The following is an 18,683-nucleotide window of genomic DNA, read 5'->3' as shown; positions in this document are numbered from 1 at the left end:
TATTTTTTGTTTAAATCAATCACGTTATTAAACGAGGCGCATGCAAACCATGTACATTCTCAATAGGGGGACAGTGTGTAGCACCCGGTGGACCCCAATCATGGAGACCACGTGAATTTGCTAATCGATGCGTCAGCCGGTGGGCAATACTAAAACCCCCACTTCCTTCAAGTTGGGTCAGGACTATTATCACTTGCCTATGATATAAAAAAGAAAACAAAGTTGCATTTTTTGAGACTCTATAGAAAAAAAAAAAAAAGAAATAAAAATTACCTTTGTAATGGAGGCACGGAGTCGACAGTCTTCAATTCTCCTCTCGTTGAAACAACGTTGTAGCTTTCCTGACAATCACATTTCACGTGAATCCATTTATTTTCATGCCGATTTTCGACCATCACAACCAGACCAGCCCAACCCTAGACAGGATGAAAATATTGGTTTTTAAATTGCCTTTTAAATAATAGTGGAAAAGATTCTTTTCTCAAAAACGGTTCTAACGATTTTGATAAAAAAATTGCATATATATACTTGCAAATTAAAAAAAAAAATATTTTTTGAATTATTTATTAGCGGTACCTGTCTCAGAACCGTTTAATCCCTAACGTAGCTGAACCTTTCCATTCTTATAAAAGACTTATCCGAGTTCAATGAAAAATTTTGTAGAGAAACATTTTTACCAACCTCATATTAAAATTAAACAAGTTTTTCAAAAACAATGATTAATTTCTTAAAATGGCATACCAATTTTTGGACAATTCCAACTCATTCCGAGCAAAACGCAATTTAAAGTTTTGTTCTCCATTTAGCTTAGTACTAATGGATGCTATCTGATAGTCTCAGTAAATACTGCAAGACCTCATCATTAGTTAATTTTTGACTAAAAGTTGACATGTGCCGTTTTTCCCCTGGACCCTTCATATACATACTCATAGACTCAAGGGGTATAATGGTGAATAAGGCTAATTGTAAACACTTTGTCCTGCTAAATTTATTTTATAAATATTTTTGTATATTTTCGGTATTTAAAATTTTTAAAAATGCACTTTTGGGTCGCCAGTACTTGATCTTATATGTAGTTAAAGTAACTAATGATAAAGATTTTTATGAAAAAATTTAAGAAATAATTATGTTTTGGATTTTTGAGGATCTTCATATTTATACTTACTCAAACACCATTTAAAATGATTTTTGAAGTATGCCATTTGATTTCTTGTGTAAAAAAGAATTTTCAAATTTTTAAAAAAGATGCAGAAGAAAATATTAATCAACAATTGAAAACGAAATAAAATAATCAACAACCGCTTTTTGGATTAAAAAAAATTAACTTTTTAAAAAAATCTAAAAACATGTTTTTTTTGAAAAATCGCTTGAAATCAGATAAATCATTTACCAGAAAACCAACAACGGAAAATAGCAAATAATATTTTGTTTATCAAAAAATAACAACCTTATTTGCTTCAATACACACAAAAGTTTAAGGCAAGTTAGAGCCGTTTTTCTAATCTCTAATATATGTTAAGTTGAGGACCAAAACCAGACCCCAAAGAAATTTGAGTTCCATTTGTAAATAGAGGTTAAAAAAACCTTACTTTTGATGTTTCACTTGATGAATTTTGAGGATTTTTTTGAAAAAAAAAACCAAAACCAAAAAAAATACACCTTAAAGGTCGCAGTACAACACCCCAAAATTCATTCATTCACTCTCATAGTTTCCTAATTCTCTTAATTTTTAGTTTGTGAGACATTTGTGCTTGGATTGTAAAAGGGTTAAAAGTAAATTGTTTCGGAATACATTGGTATGTCGTATAGCTTGAGTACTGAGTTCTACATTCTAACAATCGTTTCTACTAGGTTAGGTGGTCAACTTCAAGAATAGGCTAGATTGATGCAGTAATGTAGCTAAATCCTGGTTTTCGCTGCATTCATGAGATTTCACTCATATCCGTTGCACAAATACGGCGTGCATTGTCGGATATACGTAGGGCATATCATGTTCATTTACTTACCTTCGTCAAGTAATACGCCGTCATTCCTTCACGGCCCTCATGTCGTTGTCCTTTAGTTAGTGTCAGACTAATTATGGCATCGGCTAGTAAATGTGATGGCGGATTAATTTGTTCGACTAGAAGACGCTTAGAACTATGTATTGCTAGCACACATTGAGGATATTGCTGAGGATCTTCGATGCCAGTATGCCAATGATTAAATGCCAAGCAAACTAGTAAATACATATCGCGTTCTAACATTTTATGGCAGCCAACGAATCCACGGACCTGTTTTTTTTTTTTATAAATTACAAGAATAATTTATTATTTATATCAAATAAGGAAACAAAAATAAGATCTTACCTGCCGTTTACTATGCTCTACCAATCTACCAACTTCTGGACTAGCTGGTGAACGAGTACGGAAAATAACTACACACAAATCGAGTTGTGATCGTTGTGATTTTTCCGAGTTTCGTTGTCCTTCTTGGAAGAGTGTAAATTCGGCTTCAGTTGGTTCTAGCACAGTCAATAATACACATGACAATGAACACAGTGGTTGAAGAGTTCCCTAAATCGAAAAAACAAAATCAAATAAATAAAAAAGACCCTTAAAGTTTAAATTGAAAGAAACCTACTTGAAGTCGCACTTCATTCCAACCAGATCGAACTTTACAAATATCGATGCAATCAAAGTAATTGAGAAGATCCTCAAACGATATCCAAAATACTCCCTCCGATGCTCCATGGGGCATTAAAATTTCCCTTAGCTCGTCAGTCCAAACATCTGAGTCATCCGACCAATCACCTCGCCACGAATAATGTCCCCATGGATTTCTTAATTTCAAAAGTCGATGACCATGAATGTCCTTTACATCTAGCACCGAATATGCATGCCTCGGTCGCAGTCCTTTTCTTTGGTATTCATCTTCATCTACTTTCATATTGCCACCACCACAGCTTGCTCCCATCAGGAACTTCACACATCTTGAGCTTAGCAATTGTGCCCATATAAGATCTTTATCAAGTTCATCTTCACTGGGCATTGGAAGAGAGCTTGGTTGCAGCGGAATACTTTCGCATGGAGCACCTGTTAGAGTCGCCAAACCTTCAATAGCTCGTCCTGATACTAAAGCTTCATAACATCCATGAATTTTTGCTACTGCCTTTTCGATCAAGGGCACCCAAAGTTGTTTTCTTTTTGCCTGGGAATACACAAGATGGCCCCTTTTATCACATGGCAACAAATCATCCACTAACACCGTCGTCCATTTTCCGTCCTTACACAGCCGCACTTGATAAGCACCTTGGGGGCAAATTTCTTTGGTCACCAGAACCTCTTTCACTAGGTCTTCACGCTCAGCGAGAACAGCCAATGCACTTAGAAGCCAGCAGTTTCCCAAAACACCTTGACATATATCCGATGGCAGTGGAGTTCGAAACACAGCCCATGGGGGAAATGCTCCACCATCACAGTTTATTTCATGCGGTCGACGCCATTGAACAACTGGATTTCCATCACCTCCAGTAATCGGATTGTAGTACAGACTCTTCGGAGCAGGAGGGAATGAATCATCTACGAAGAGTTCATTGTTCTCTCTGCAATATTGAATAATATTTTCCCATTTGTTACGAGCTTCGCTCTCTTCGATCTGGCGCAAGTTTTCCATCAATTTACTCTCTTGGCGATTCATGTCTACTATGATGCCACTTGTTATATTTGGTTCTGTTGGAAGAGTATTTGCGAGACCACGTGGACTTGAGCATATGTCACACACAACACTGGCTGAGGAGTTTTCATACGTACACGCCGGGCATTGCCAAGTTTTAATTGAAGTTGAGGAACCGCTACTGCTATGACGATTAACATTTACTGAAGATGATGATGAGGAAGATGGTCGTGTAACAACCGCTCCAGTACTGTGACGCTAAAAATAAAATAGTACAAGCTAAAAATCTGTTGTAAATTTATAAAAGTAAAATAAGTTTACCTTTGGAATTGCTCCTGATGAAATCCTGTCGTGCCTTGGCGATGGGCTTCTTGATGTTCTAGCCGTCGGTGGAACAAGACTTGAGGATGAAATCCCTGAAGTATGTTGTTGCGGCGACAATGCATTCGTTTGGTTATTACTATTTAATGAAGGTGATGTCGTAGACGGCGACACCGTTCCTAAGTTATTGGTATTTAATGTTGCCAACACATGCCGATTATGAAGCGAAGTGTGTGTTTTATTGTTTTGATGATGATGATGGCCACTGTTACTGTTGTTAGCTGGTGTTGATGTATATGGTCGAAAATTAGTTTGCTGTCCAGATATTATAGGTATAGTTCGAACTGATTTGCATGCAATGCAAATATTTGAATTTAAAGAATTCTTTAAAGTACACTGACTGCACGACCAGAATTCGCCTTTTCTTAAAGTCATATCTTCAATTGATGTGATGCTTTTGAGTTTTGATCCACCGCATACTACACATGCCATAGATAAATGTGAGTTAACGAGTGTGCATTTTTTACATGTCCATTCTTGTCCTGGATGTGCAGATGGATCACCTGGAAAATATTAAGTGAGTTAGATCAAAATGTTAAATTATTGCTTAGGAAATGACCAGAAGAAAATAAGTTTGTACCAGAATACATTTTTAAATTGGTAGTTTATATTGCCAGACTTAAGGAATTGTATTTTAATGAACTGCTTCAAGTCATACCAGCAACACCAGCAATTTTCTTCTGCCTCTGAGACCATTATAGCGGGTTGCAAGTGGAAATACTGCCGATAAAATCTTAACTCAGACAAAACGTGATATCCAACACGGATATCTTCTTCATCTTATCTTATATCTTCTCTGTATCTACAAAATCAAACACGGTCCTAGAGTGCCAAACATCTCTAGGGAGATGTGCCGAATCATAGGCTCATATGCGAAAAAAATGAGCTTTAGCTCTATCTCTCTTTTCAGTACATTTTTAGAGATCTATCTCAAGAAAATGAGATAGACCTCAAGAAAATATACTGAAAAGTGAGATAAGAGCTTAAGCTCATTTTTATTGCATACAAGCCATAGAGCAAAAAAAGGAATAACGACTCCTGACAGTGTTGCGAGAATATTTTCGAGGCAAAGAGCCGATTTTAAAAAATCTTGGAGCCAAAAATAGACGCTTTCAAAAATGGTCAAAAAAACGCAAAAAATTTGATTTAAATTTTTTTTTTCTTTTAAGTTACAAATATCTTTTGCTTTTCAGACTTCAAGTATAATTATTTTTTTCATTTTGTTGATATATTCTGGTTTTCAATCTCATTTACGGGCGAAAAATCAAATGAAAAGTGTATGCAAATTGGTATTCTGTTATCTTTGGTGGATTTTTACTATAAAATGCTTTGATTTTAAAGGAGCCTTAAATCGCCAAGTTCAAAATTAAAAGAGCCAAAATCCGATAAATTGAAAATCAAAATTTTAAGGAGCGAGCTAAAAGTTCAAGGAGCCTGTTTGGCGATAAATAGCCGGCTCTGGCAACACTGACTCCTGTACGATCAGAACGGAACATTATAGGTATACCTATCGCTTTATTTTAACTTATGTTAATACAGGACGCTTTAAAGAAAACTTACATTTTCTTGAGATCGATCTCATTTTCTTGAGATGAATCTCATGAAATGTACTAAAAAGTGAGAAAGAGCTTAAGCTCATTGCATATGACCCAATGTGTCCTTACAGTGAGCCTTACCAATGGGCAGAACTCTAACACGGTGGTAAATGCGTGAAGTCAAAATAGGTACTCATATCGAAAAATGCAAAAATTACAAGGCGGGATAAAAAATGCTCTTTGTGTCACAAAGCCTGTATTCCGTTATTTTAAAACAAAGTTTGCACGACGGAATAAAAAAAAATAAATGCTTGAGTGCAAAGAAATTTTTTAGAGATCGGTTTTTTTTGTTTTCAGAATGGATTTAAAACCATTAATTTTACAATAAAACATAAAAAAGGGCCCATTGTTTCCACAAAAAAAAAAACTGTTTATTTTAAACAATTCATAAACTGATACAACGTACCTGTCATAAAATGAAAATCGTCTTCCAAATCCTGTTCAAATGTTGCAATTGGTACTTCTACAATCGATGGTACTTCGTCAAATGCATGAGATGATTTTGACTGTCCCATTTTCGTACTGCACTTAAGTTCCTTTCGTGACTCTTTATTTGCGAAAACAATAAAGATAAATATTAACACAAAAAACATTTTAATAAATCAATTCATACCTATCGATGGAGCAACTGTATCTCCAATTTTTGTTACAGTTATCAAACTTGGTTGTGTTAATGAAGGTTGACTCCTTGTTGATTCACATATATCACATTGTTCTACCCAAATACGATTATAAGCGTATGAGCATTTTGTGCATGTCCACATTCTTGGAGGATTCGTTACTGGATTATTACCGTTGTTAGAGTTTGTAGAATTTGTTAAAATACTTTTAGTTGACAAATGCGATGAAGAACTGAAATAATTAATGTTAGTTATTTATAAAACAAAAATATAAATTACCTATTACAAAATTTAAAAAATATATAAAAATAAATATAACAGAAAAAAAATTAAAATGAATGAAAATAAAAATGAACCAATAATTAATTTGTTAGATTTTTTTTTATTGAATGAAATTATAATGACAATGTTTTTCTTAAATTATAATATCCTTAAAACTAAAATAAATATAAGAATAATTTTTTATCCGAAATAATGTACAATGACTTAGTGGACCATACCACTTAGTTCTTTGAATATAATTATGCACGAGGCAAACATTAAAACATTAAAAAAAAAACTTCTAGGTTTTTACTTGAACTGTTAGAAGCTTTCACGAAAATAAGAATTTTTCATCATGAAATCTATTAATGCATTGATCCTTGAAGTTTATAAGGATTTTAAGACGCATTTAATGTACTTAATAATGTACTTAATTCAAAAGAAGTAAACAAAGTCAACTGAATGTTTTAAGATATACAAATAGACTTCTAAGAACTTTTTTCAAGTTGACTTCAATATGAAAAAAAATGTTTTTGGAAACAATGAGCAATTGAAAAATGTGAAGGATATAACGAGATCACGTAGTACCCTTCGATAAGTTCTTGATAAGAAGAAGTCGAAATGACAACAAGCTTTCTAAAAAAATAGAAAAAACTAACAAAATGTTAGAGTAGGTAGTCACAGTGAGACATATTTTGGTTAAGATCTTATTATACATGATTTCGGATAAAAAAAAACTTATATCATCACTTAAAAAAAATCACACATGCTAACAAAATTAATAACAATGTTTCACTTAAACTAAATTAAAACAAAAAGTCCCCCAAACATAACACCGTATTATATTCAATTAAATAGAACATGCACCTGAACGAAAAAAAAATTAATTAACAAACAAAATAAAAACAAATGTTATTAATTTTAAACATCCAAAAACCACGTACATTTTAGATTCACTAGGTTTTTTGGGACCCTTCCAAACCTTGGCGTAGATGGAATATTCTTCGTTTTCGTTATTTATATCGGATCTATCACTAGCTCCGGATTCTATTGATTGCCCACATAATGCAGCATTCATTGAATCTGTCACCCCTGCTACAGCTACTGCAGACGATGCCGTCCCAGCTGTTGAATTATTATGACTAGTTGTAGTTTTCATATTTCCCATTATCTCAATTGAAGGGAGTTTACATGTAAAATTATTATTGTTATTGATATTACAGTTAGTGTTGCTGATATTGTTTACATTGGATAGCTTTCTAGCTGCTGGCGAACTAGTAAACTCACTCATAGATGCATATATTGAGTCTACGTTCTGATGTTGCTGTTGTTGTTGTTGTTTCTGTGCTTCAGATATTCCCACCATGTGAGTATGTTGTTTAATTTCATCCATCAGTTGTTGAGAATTTCTAGCTTTATTCTTACTTTTATTTAATTTATTGACCACTGCATAGATTGGTTCGGTTGTTGATTCAACTGCTTCAGTTCCAGCTGATGATGGATTATTACTGCCACTGACTAATTTGATTTTTTCCAGATTTTGTCTAGCCCGTCGAATAATCGTGCTATTTTCATACATATGTTGAATATGATGACCTATTGGATGATAATGTTTCCCACGTTCGGAACTAGCTCCAGCGCGACTATTAAACAGGGTTTCATAGATGGTAGTATCAACGATCTTGCCTGCTGCTCCTGTAGTTGGAACCTCACTGCTGCCTATTGTGATTGTTGGTCGATTATTGTCATTTGAATTTTTCGACCAATCTTTAACGGCAATTAGTACACCGTTGCGTGGAAATGTTGAGTGTGCAGTTGGATTAGTCGAAGAACGATTCGCATTGACGCTATACGATCTAGACAATGTTGTTATTGTCAAATTACTATTTTCATTGGTGCGATTACAAACACCACAAATATCACATAGATGCTGATTGGAAATGCTACTGAAAGAACTAGTTTGCGAGTCAGGAAATGATGACTGACGGGGATATTGATGAATGTGTTGTATTGGTTGTTCGCCTAGATGAATATTTTTTTGTTTTTCATTTCATATTATAATGTACAAATTTTTTTTTTAATTAAAAGCAGAAAACCATAAAAAAATGTATGTTTTAAATGAATGTGTTTTCGAAAAAGAGGTTAAAGTAATGACGGGATTTATACAAATAAAACAAAAAAAAAAAAAAAAAACAAATAAATTTAGGTAATGAAAAAGCTTTGGCAATGATGAACATAAATAGTTAGTCAATTAACACAGCCAATTTAATTCATGGAGATTTGGCTTGTATAAAGATTTTGTATTTAGTGCAATGTAAATTATAAATAACTTAATTGAAATTGTAAGTCAACTAACAGTAAACCCTACCAAAAAATTCAGGCGTTCAGTTAAAGAAGCAGTTTTTCAGTAAAGAATTCTTACAGAAAAGTCTAACAAACACGAAGATCACAAATATATACGTGTTAAATATTAAAATTTGTTGTGTTATTTGAGCTATAAATTTGGTCTTTCACTGAAAAAATGGTCTTCTTTATCTTTTAACGAACTGTAAGAACCTGTATTTTAGAAACTGTAGTTTTTCAGATGTGATTCCTGAAAACTTTTAAAGTTTTAATGTAGGTACTTATTGTTTTTCAGCAATGATACAAAATTGTGCGTAGCTCAAAAGTGAACAACAATGACACAATTTTATATAAGTCCGTTCAACTCCTGACTTACGTTATGATATTAACATTATCAGAAGAACAAGTTAGAAGAGCGTTTGCTGGTATTGAAACATAGACGACGAAAAAGGTTTGGCTGTTAACGAGAAGAATAATTAAAGCCGAATGAGGCAGAGTTTTGAATAAATTCAATTTTAGTAGCACGCCAATTAAAACAAAAACTCTTATTTGTGTATTTTTTTTAAACAGCATTGAAAGTTTTATAAAAACAGAAAAGTAAAGATAAGAATTCTGACACATAAATGATCCGAACTATAGATGTTACGTGATTTCTTTACATCTTTACTTTTTACCGTTCCGTTTCGTTAATACTTGCAGAAAATTCCTCTTCGTATTGTATAGTAACGTGTTTTTAAACAGCTGGAAGTTTTATCTAAAAACGCTAGAACATCTGAAAATTGTCGATCACATCTCACGGAGATTTCAAAGCAGTTTAACATTCATATGTTTAAAACATGGGACCGTAGAGACGTTCCGAGAATCTGTAAATCTGACGAATCCTGAACAAGGAGTCTAAAGTAACCATCTACTTAAAGAATCTAGCTATGAATTTGCATATACATATGTACAAGTACATATTAACTTATACGAAAGCAAGACTTTCATAAAAAAAAAAAACAAATTTGAGGTGAAAAAATGCGTTCTTTATCGAGCGAGCAATAGTTTGACTACAAATTGATAAATATGGGGAAGAAACAAATTCATTTAAAAATCGAAATTCTCGTCACATGTCACATTATAGACAAACAGTAGTTTTCCAGATTTTCAAAATTTTAATTACCATACGCATAGGGGGTCAAAAGTTTCTCATTATGCAAAAAAAAAAATTAAATATGTAAGTTTCGTTCGTTCGTTAAAGAATGGTTGCTATGTGTCCCTATCGTTTTCTAATAATTAAATAGAGACAGAAATAGTCAAAACGTTAACGTATGATCGTAATCGTGTGCCGTAATTCGACCCCTGTATTCCTTTTGGACCTGGAAGTCTGAAGATATTTTCCATTTTTGAAAATTTTCAACTTTTACAGTTTTATTTCAAAACTACCTGTAATTTATCGATATTTTGTATGGAAGCATTGAAAATTAAGTTTTTTTATTTATTGAGAAACTTTTGAGCTTTTGCGTATCAAAATTGAAAAAAAAAAAAATGAAAAATACATAGAGTTTTACGACAGTCTTATAAATAGTCTCCTTGTTTTATTAATAAAATAAGTGGCAACCATTTTCGAGGTTTATCATTCTAACACTTTTTTAGAAAGGATACAACTTTCAAAAAGTAAAGTATTGTCATCAGAATGTACTCAGTGCATATGTTCATACTTTAACTTTGACAAAATGTGAATTAAAACGTTTTTTTTTTTTTCTTGTGGACTCTTCAAATGGTTTGACTTGTAAGGCAAATGTTGTTGCAATTTAGTGATATCACAATCACTTGCCTTCCAACCGTTTCATTTCAGTCTTGTTAACATAACTTGACCTAAGGTTGACTCAGGCAGAAATTAAAAGGAATTATAAACAAAGAAATATTGCAATTGATAACAAAAAAATAAGTAAAATGTATGTATCTTCCTACATTAAAAAAAAAATATATTTTAGAGAAACAAAAAAAATTTTCTTTCTCACCAAAAACTGTATCAGAAATGTTGCTCAAAGATTTATTCGGTTTTCGAATACTATGCGTTGACAGGTTACCCGGTCGAATATTGTGTCTTTCATCATAGTTGACCCGTCGATCGCGATTATGTACTTCTGCTACTGCACCATTACCACCGCTCCCGCCAGAAGAATTCAATCCGATCGATGGTAAACGAATATTAGTTGCTTCTGCAGTTGTTGTTCCAGTTATTGTTGCTGTTGGAGTTGTTGTTATAATCGGATGTTTGCATTCCTTCGTTTCCGGCAAATTGAATATATTTTTGCAATTATTAACGAAACAAATATGGCAGCTTTTTGTTAATAAATTTCGACACGACGATCCAGAGTCCATACTCAGACTACGGGTACGTCTCAGCAGTTTTGCTTTGTTTTTTCTTTCATTTTTTTCTGTTAAATCATCCTCGAACGAGGCTTGATGTTTATGTTGCGCATTTGTTGTTGTTGCTGTTGTTGTTGTAGTAGTGGGAGTTGCTTGGTTATTGGGTTGTATTTGTTTTTGCTGGTATTGCTGTTGCAAATGTTTTTGCTGCTGATGTTGTTGTTTGCGATAGACTAGGGTTTCCTTATAAATTGGTGCTAAGTAGCTCACGCTATCACATGTTACACAATGCCATGTAACTGAATTATTTTCCAATTCACAGTCTTGGCAAATCCATCGACGATTTAAACTTGGATTCGAGAAATGATGGAAAAGTTCAATTGAATTTTTTATATACTTTCGTGTATCCTCGCAGATAATGCAATTGACTTGGGGTACATTTGGATGTTGTCTTTGTGGCCTCCTTAGACAGCCACGCAAAAGGGTTTTGTAAACACGCCGGGACTCGTTTCTGAAATATTCAATGAGGATTTGTCTGTCTTTTTAAACTTTTTTTTGTTTTATAATTATTTTTATAAATAATGTATATTGTTATGAAATAAATAAATTCAAACAAAAAACATGACAAAAATAAAAATATATGTCCTCAAATGGTAGTCAAAGACTGCATGAATTTAAACCATCAAGTTTGTTATCTTAATGTCTCTTTAGCACCAGCAATGATTTACCAATGAGGATCCTATTGACAATTTTCCAAAATAGACCGTTTATTGACTTTTTAAGCTACAAGAGTTTATTTATCTTAATTCCTATTGCCATTACACAAAGTTCATTGATATTCGGATATAATAAGAACAACAATTATCATGAAACTTAAGTACTGGGACTTTATCTTTATCTTTGGTTGATAACTGGTTACTATGTCTCTCAATTAATAGAAGAAATGAGATAAGCTAATCGAAAATAAAATAAAGGGATCGCAGAATGCCTGAACAACTTGATTGAATAAAAGCTGATGATGGTATGTAGTTCTAATAGATTGTCGTTTTACTGCAGCATATATCCTGTTCTAGTACGCTTAAGAAGATCAGAAAGATTTAGAAAAAATTAAAGGTTTCATTTCTAGCACTGAAATTTATCCACCTACAATAATTGGAGTTTCTTCTAAAGTGTAGACAGATTATAGTCGATCATTTCAGCACTCTCTTTCAATAATAATTTGCAATCAAAGTGACCCTTAATTAATTTTTTCAGTCTTAAGACATAGTTTATATACAAAATAAAACACAGCTTATGCCAGCTTTTCTGATCAACGACTAATATTCTGCGAAACTATTGCCTTTAATATAGACTGATATTTCTCATGACTTTTTGAAGATAAGGCAGGTGAATCATATTATGACATAGTATTTGAAGAAGAAATAAAAAAATGCACAAAACCAAGTAGGTGAGTCAGAGACATCATATGCATCAATTAGTTGATAAAAATACGCATCAATTTAAGTAGGTAATATAAACAAAACATCAATAATGTTGTCGATAAGCCTAGTACATAAAATATTAAAATTATAATAATTTTGAATAACATTTGAGTACAACATTAAACTTGCGTGTGGATAAGTATACCGTGACTACATCAAAACTGATATAATCTTAAACTAAATTTCTAACGTAACGCAAATTTTATATATCACATACACACATTTGTATGTCATAAAATATTATTCATACAATGACAAATATGCTTTATAATGTAATTAAATCTGAATATTATGGTAGAAATGTTTGAATCTTTTATATATTTTAAAGGTTTTCTTTAAAGTTTTTCTTAAAGAACTGTTAGAGAAAAACACAAACAAACAAAATTATTTAAAATAATTGACATACTTTTTATCGGAAAATACTGCTATCGGTAAAAAACAATACAAATTAAAGCCCATATGAATGAGATACCTTGGAGACTTCATTTATTTAGATATAAATCTAATATTTTAAATATCTTCCATGCTGCATATATCTACAACTTTTTTTGAAATGTAGGTTTTTGAAGTATAATAATACTTTTTGAAACTAAAAAAAAAAATATTCGGGCAGGGGAACCGATTACGTTTTGAAGGGTTTGTCGCATTGACAACGAAACTGTATCTAAACTTTTCATTACACCCCAAAATCTAGATTTCGAGGGAAAAAAATGTGTAAAGTATCACAAATTACATTAACCGATTTTACGCCCGAACTTTATAAAAAAAAAAAAAAAACAGTAGAAAGTGATGAAGATTTTCCCAAACGCTCATAAAACGACCTTTCACTCAGCAATCTAGATTTTGGAGACACACACAAAACAAAATAATATGCCGTTTTATTATCTTCAATAGAACCTAAAAAACGTGCGGGGTATTCAGTTGAGATTTTTTTATTTTTTTGGTACGTCACACAGTGCAATCCATTAATGACTTTTCAACGGAATGACGTTAAAATAAATTGCGTGATTTGTTTAATTTATTAATCCGTTAAACCTAACAGTTTGGATAATCAAAAATGCATTTTCCCTCAATTTTCACAAAAAATTAAACCTCATTGATTTACGTTTATCATTTAAAATAAGCATTTAAGTTCGATTTATTTGAAACTTTATATCTTAAATATGACGGTTATATTAAAGGATGATAGATAATATTAATTGAAAAATATAGTATAGCATTTTTCTTAAATTTTGTAATATTTTTTTCATTTTTTAAATAATTAAGAAGATCATTAAAAATTTGTATTCCTTTATAAATAACATGTTTTGGGAGTTTCCAATTTTCTGACCCAATCGTTATTACAACGAAGAACCTCTTATCAGAACGGGTAGGAAATATATTGAAACTTTAATTATAATAAGACGTTAGCTTAGAATCGTTAGCTTAGAATCGTTAGCTGTGTTTTATTATTTCTGTGATCCAGATCAGATCATTGTTTTTATTTGCTTTACAACAAAAGCAGGATCTCGCTTTTTTAGCAAATACAATGATCAGATCTGGATCACGGGAATAATAAAACACAGCTGTTGTAGTATGCGGAGATTAATAAATTTTCATACTGACTGATAGAGATTAACTAAACTGTAAGCCGATTGACTGTAGGTACTGTCTGGGAACTCTTAAATTCAAAATCAAGCAAAAAGTTTTTAACTGTAATAAATAACATTCAAACTAAAATAGATTACAGTCATCAACTCGAAGAGCTTGCTTCTTAAAGCAAACCAAAATAATAACCAATGAAAGTAAAATTAAAGTGTAACAGCATTATGTTTCATTATGCTAGGCTTACAAACCTTTATTCTTTATATAGATAAATCTACGCATGTATACATACTTGTATATTAATCTTTTTCAACCTCAATCAAACATCAACAACAAAGAATTTCTTTAGTTGACAAATATAAAAAAAAAAAAAATATACAAAAAAACCATAAATGCTCCAATAAGAAATCGGTCAAAAAAGATCAATGAAGAGAAAGTAATTTGTGTGACAACATATCAATATAATACCACCATTCAATGTCCTAGTATTCTAATCCAATTTAAAGTCATAAATTTACTTTCATAAAAAAAATCAAAACAAAATTTTTAAGTAGAGCTCCAACCAAGTACATATTTAGAATTACCATACCATTTTTTTTTTGTGTTTTTACATAATTCCTTTGGACTGGATAAATAAAGTTATTCTTGCTTTTTTTTTTTTAATTTGCTTACTCTATAGTAACACAACAACCACAATTTTAACAACCACCTTGAAATAGAGAGGAGGACAAACAAGAGGAGAGATAATATCCACATACAAAGTGTAGGTAGGTAATTGAATTTCTAACCCATATTTTTTTTTTTTTTTTGCTCCAAAAGCTGAAAGTGACCCCCTTAGCAACAACAACAACAATAATATATCAATGTTTATTGCACTTTTTTTCCTTTTTTGATTTTTTTATTACTCTGACACCGTTTTCAAATAGATTTTCTGATTTTGTTATCTTTTTTTTCTTCACCACAGTTATTTCATTATACCCGAAAACCTCAATGTATCTAGAATACACAACTTTGAGGGATCTCTTCAGGGTCGATGGCAGTTCATTTTTTTTTTCGTTCGTATCTTTTTTTTTTTTGCAACAGAAAAAGGACATCATATACAATCCTTTGTGGTTCAAAGAATTAATTTAATTTTAAAAATTGTTATTTTAAAGAGAAGATTATCACACTTTACCTAATTATTGTCCGAACCGATTAATTAAGAACTAGGTATAAACTCAAAGACATTCCTTTCTATCTTTTTTTTATACAACAAAAAACCAAAAAAATCCAACACAAAAGAAAAAGCAGAGCAGAGCTCTTTTTCTGCTTCTGCTGCTACCAAGTATACAACCGAGCTGCTGCTTTTGCTGCTGCTGACAGTTTTATGTGCGCGATTTGAATAAATCAATATTAAAATAAACAGCAGTTGTCATTTTGGTGAATCGATTTTTCTCGCTGGTTGCTTCTGTGATTCGGGGGCTGCATAAAAGCACCACTCACACAAGAGAGGAGTTTTCAAAGAAACAAAAAAAAAAAAAAAGTAAAATAGAAAAAAAAAAAAAAACCAAAAACGAAAGGAAATCAAAGGAAACAAAGAAGTGTATAAGCAACCTACCCATGAGAACTGATTTCAACATATCCCGGTAGAGTGGTATTGGAGGAGGCAATTTGTTGTTGTTGCTGCTGTTGTGGATGGTTTTCGTTGTCGATGTTAGCAGCACGAATTTGACAAGAGCCTCCTTGGGGGCATTCACCATTAGAAGAAGGGGATGCTCCGCTGCAAGTAGCAGAAGCAGCAGCAGCAGCAGCAGGATCATTTGCATTGCATGATCCTGCAGCAGACAACGACGCAGACTTGCCAGACAATGGATGTTGTTGTGATGGTGGATGATGATGTAGATGATTCGCCGATGATAATGTTGTCGTTGATGATGATAGAATTCTTCGGATACTACCGCATTTTACACATTTCAAACACTCAGTTGGATTGATTATGTTACAATTTGTACATGTCCATTGAAGCACCGAAGCAATTGTACCCATTTTTTTCCAATGATACGAACATGGCTCTGATGAGTGAGGATTTGCAAACAAAAAATTTGTTTTTTTTTTTTTTCTCTTCTGAACACTGTCGTTGTCTTTTTTTTTTAGTGTCTCTTATCTATACATAGATTTTATATATGAGCGAATATACGGTTTTTTGTATATTATGAATGACGATTTTTAGTGAAATGATTTTAAAAAAATGGAAACAAGCGACTACTAATATTGGAAAATAAAAAAAGGAAAACAAATTATTGCGATGACCGTGCAGAAATTATCAAAAAAAACAAGGGGATTTTCGTTTTTGTCTTTGGTAGACATCACTCCTTTTGAGTTCTCGAGATGGAAAAAAAAAAGTCAAGCATAGCACAGAGGGAGAAGCATAGAAAAGCAACATATCGAAGGTGGATATTTTTGTTCGGTGAATTTTCGTTGAGTTTGTTCGCTGTCAAAATTGGCTGTATTCAGTGGATGTTAGATAATGGTTGAATTCAGGTATGAAAAATTGAGAGATTTTGAAGAGAAGTAGGTACATTTTTGATTTTGTACTCCGAAAAATGGATTGCTAGACACCTCTAGAATAGGTGTGTTTTTTATTAACACCGGGCTCAACTGGAAAAAAAACGACTCCGGGCTTAACTTGAAAAATTGACAGCACTGCATATTAACAGCCATATTTATAAAAGAATTTTAAAGGTTGTTTAACGTTAAACAACCTCTAAATAGCTTTTAAGTACAAACAGCCATATTTATAAAAGAATTTTAAAGGTTGTTTAACGTTAAACAACTTCTAAATAGCTTTTAAGTACAAAATGTGTATTTATAAAGAATTTACCCATTTAAGAAACGTTGCTTAACGATTGCTTAACTTAAACGACATTCACCACGTTTAGAGCTTGCTTAGAGCCATTTTAAGATTGATTTGACCACATATGAATTATTACTAAGATCGTGAGCTCAGTATCATGTTATTAATTTATCTAGGGTGTGGGGTGAAGACTTCATTTTGGTTTGAAATGAAATTATTCCCTAAAAGGAGCTTGAATTTTAAATTCAAATCAAAGAATTAAAGAATGTTAAAAAAATTGAAATGGTTACCCAACTAGCACAACAGCGCTTCTATAAATTGAAATCTCGCAGGATCTACTTTCTATACAGCTTGTATTGAGCTTGCTTCTGAATTTAACTGCTTATAGAAGTTCGGACTTGTTTAACAACTTCTAATAAGTTGTTTAAATACTGTTAAAGAAACTTAAACGAAAAAAACTTGTTTTTCGGATAATCCTGTTTAATGAATTTATAGAAGCTTTACAGAAATTAACAAGTTTTGTATTTGATTTTTGGTTTTGATATTAAATAATCTAGCTCGTACACTTTTTGGTTTTGACATTGAATAATTTAGCTCGGACATTTTTTTGCTATTTGAACTGATTCAGTTTTTGATTTCATCAATGAATATACTAGGATGGCCGAGTGGGTAGAGTGATGGACTACCATCAAGCAGATACGAAGTTCAATTCCTGGGTGTGGTAAACAAATTATATACTTTAAAAATTATTATTAATAGATATACTAAAAACGAATGGAATGTTATATATAATATCAGATCAAAAGATAAAATTCATGATTTAAAACTAGTTAAAAAAGAATTCTTTTTTTGTTTTTGTAGTTGTTTTTTTTTTTTAAGTTGCGATAAAACATGTATTAAAGAGCTATACAAGCTCTTCCGAAGCTATCTGTCAAACTTCAAAGCTTCTGTAGAGCTTCGGTAAAGCTTCGTTTAAGTTCCTTATAGAGGGTCAAACTTGTATAACGTTCTCCTTTTTCCATGCCCAACAACCTTACTAAAGTTTAAAAGAAGCTGAAATGTAGCTTTTGTAATGCCTTAACCGAAGCTGAAATGTTAGTTGGGTAGTACAAATGAAAAAAAAAAAACAATGCTCTCTGGCTTTGCTCTGTGCATTTTATTAAGGAATCCGACGAAAGCAAACTCATCGTCAACGACCTAATCTGTTTTTTTTGCGCAGTCAAAGTTAAGAATTTTTGTTTACAACAATACATACCCTCAAGTTGTCAAAAACTACAGTACACATAAAAAGGTAATATATTCCGAACTGACATTGGTCGCCAAATTGTCAAAACATGACAATTTGGCGACCAATGCCAACTACCGTGATTCTTAATTGTTTAAATTACGGACGAAAAACGCACAAAAACCGAAAAACAACGCACACAACTAATTTTTGAACATTTATTTACACACACACACAGAAACACACAGAAAATTTGTTATTTTTCAATTTATAATTTTTTCAAATAACATTTTATAAATTAAAACAAAAACAAATTTCCTGTTTACCGCGATTGAAATATAAAAATTAAAG

General features: G+C 32.2%; 1 protein-coding gene across 2 annotated transcripts; it reads right to left on the bottom strand.

The window, feature by feature from the left end:
• Positions 1 to 14: 14 nt before the first annotated feature.
• Positions 15 to 16,667, bottom strand: LOC129908496 (calpain-D). Of its 2 annotated transcripts, none has more exons than XM_055985015.1 (11): positions 15,872 to 16,667; positions 10,858 to 11,720; positions 7,456 to 8,533; positions 6,244 to 6,482; positions 6,037 to 6,177; positions 3,976 to 4,538; positions 2,623 to 3,912; positions 2,349 to 2,555; positions 2,007 to 2,273; positions 274 to 416; positions 15 to 197 (listed from the first exon to the last, which is right to left on the bottom strand). In XM_055985015.1, the coding sequence occupies exons 1-11, from the start codon at positions 16,297 to 16,299 to the stop codon at positions 20 to 22; spliced, it is 5,397 nt and encodes a 1,798-aa protein (XP_055840990.1). In that variant the 5' UTR covers positions 16,300 to 16,667; the 3' UTR covers positions 15 to 19. The 2 variants fall into 2 exon arrangements, with proteins under 2 accessions (XP_055840990.1, XP_055840991.1); XM_055985016.1 differs by having other exon boundaries at positions 16,212 to 16,313.
• Between the last annotated feature and the right edge of the window lie 2,016 nt (positions 16,668 to 18,683).

This window comes from Episyrphus balteatus, chromosome 2 (genome assembly GCF_945859705.1).
Source record: "Episyrphus balteatus chromosome 2, idEpiBalt1.1, whole genome shotgun sequence".
Taxonomy (NCBI): domain Eukaryota; kingdom Metazoa; phylum Arthropoda; class Insecta; order Diptera; family Syrphidae; genus Episyrphus; species Episyrphus balteatus.
This window is presented reverse-complemented; position numbering and strand designations above follow the sequence as displayed.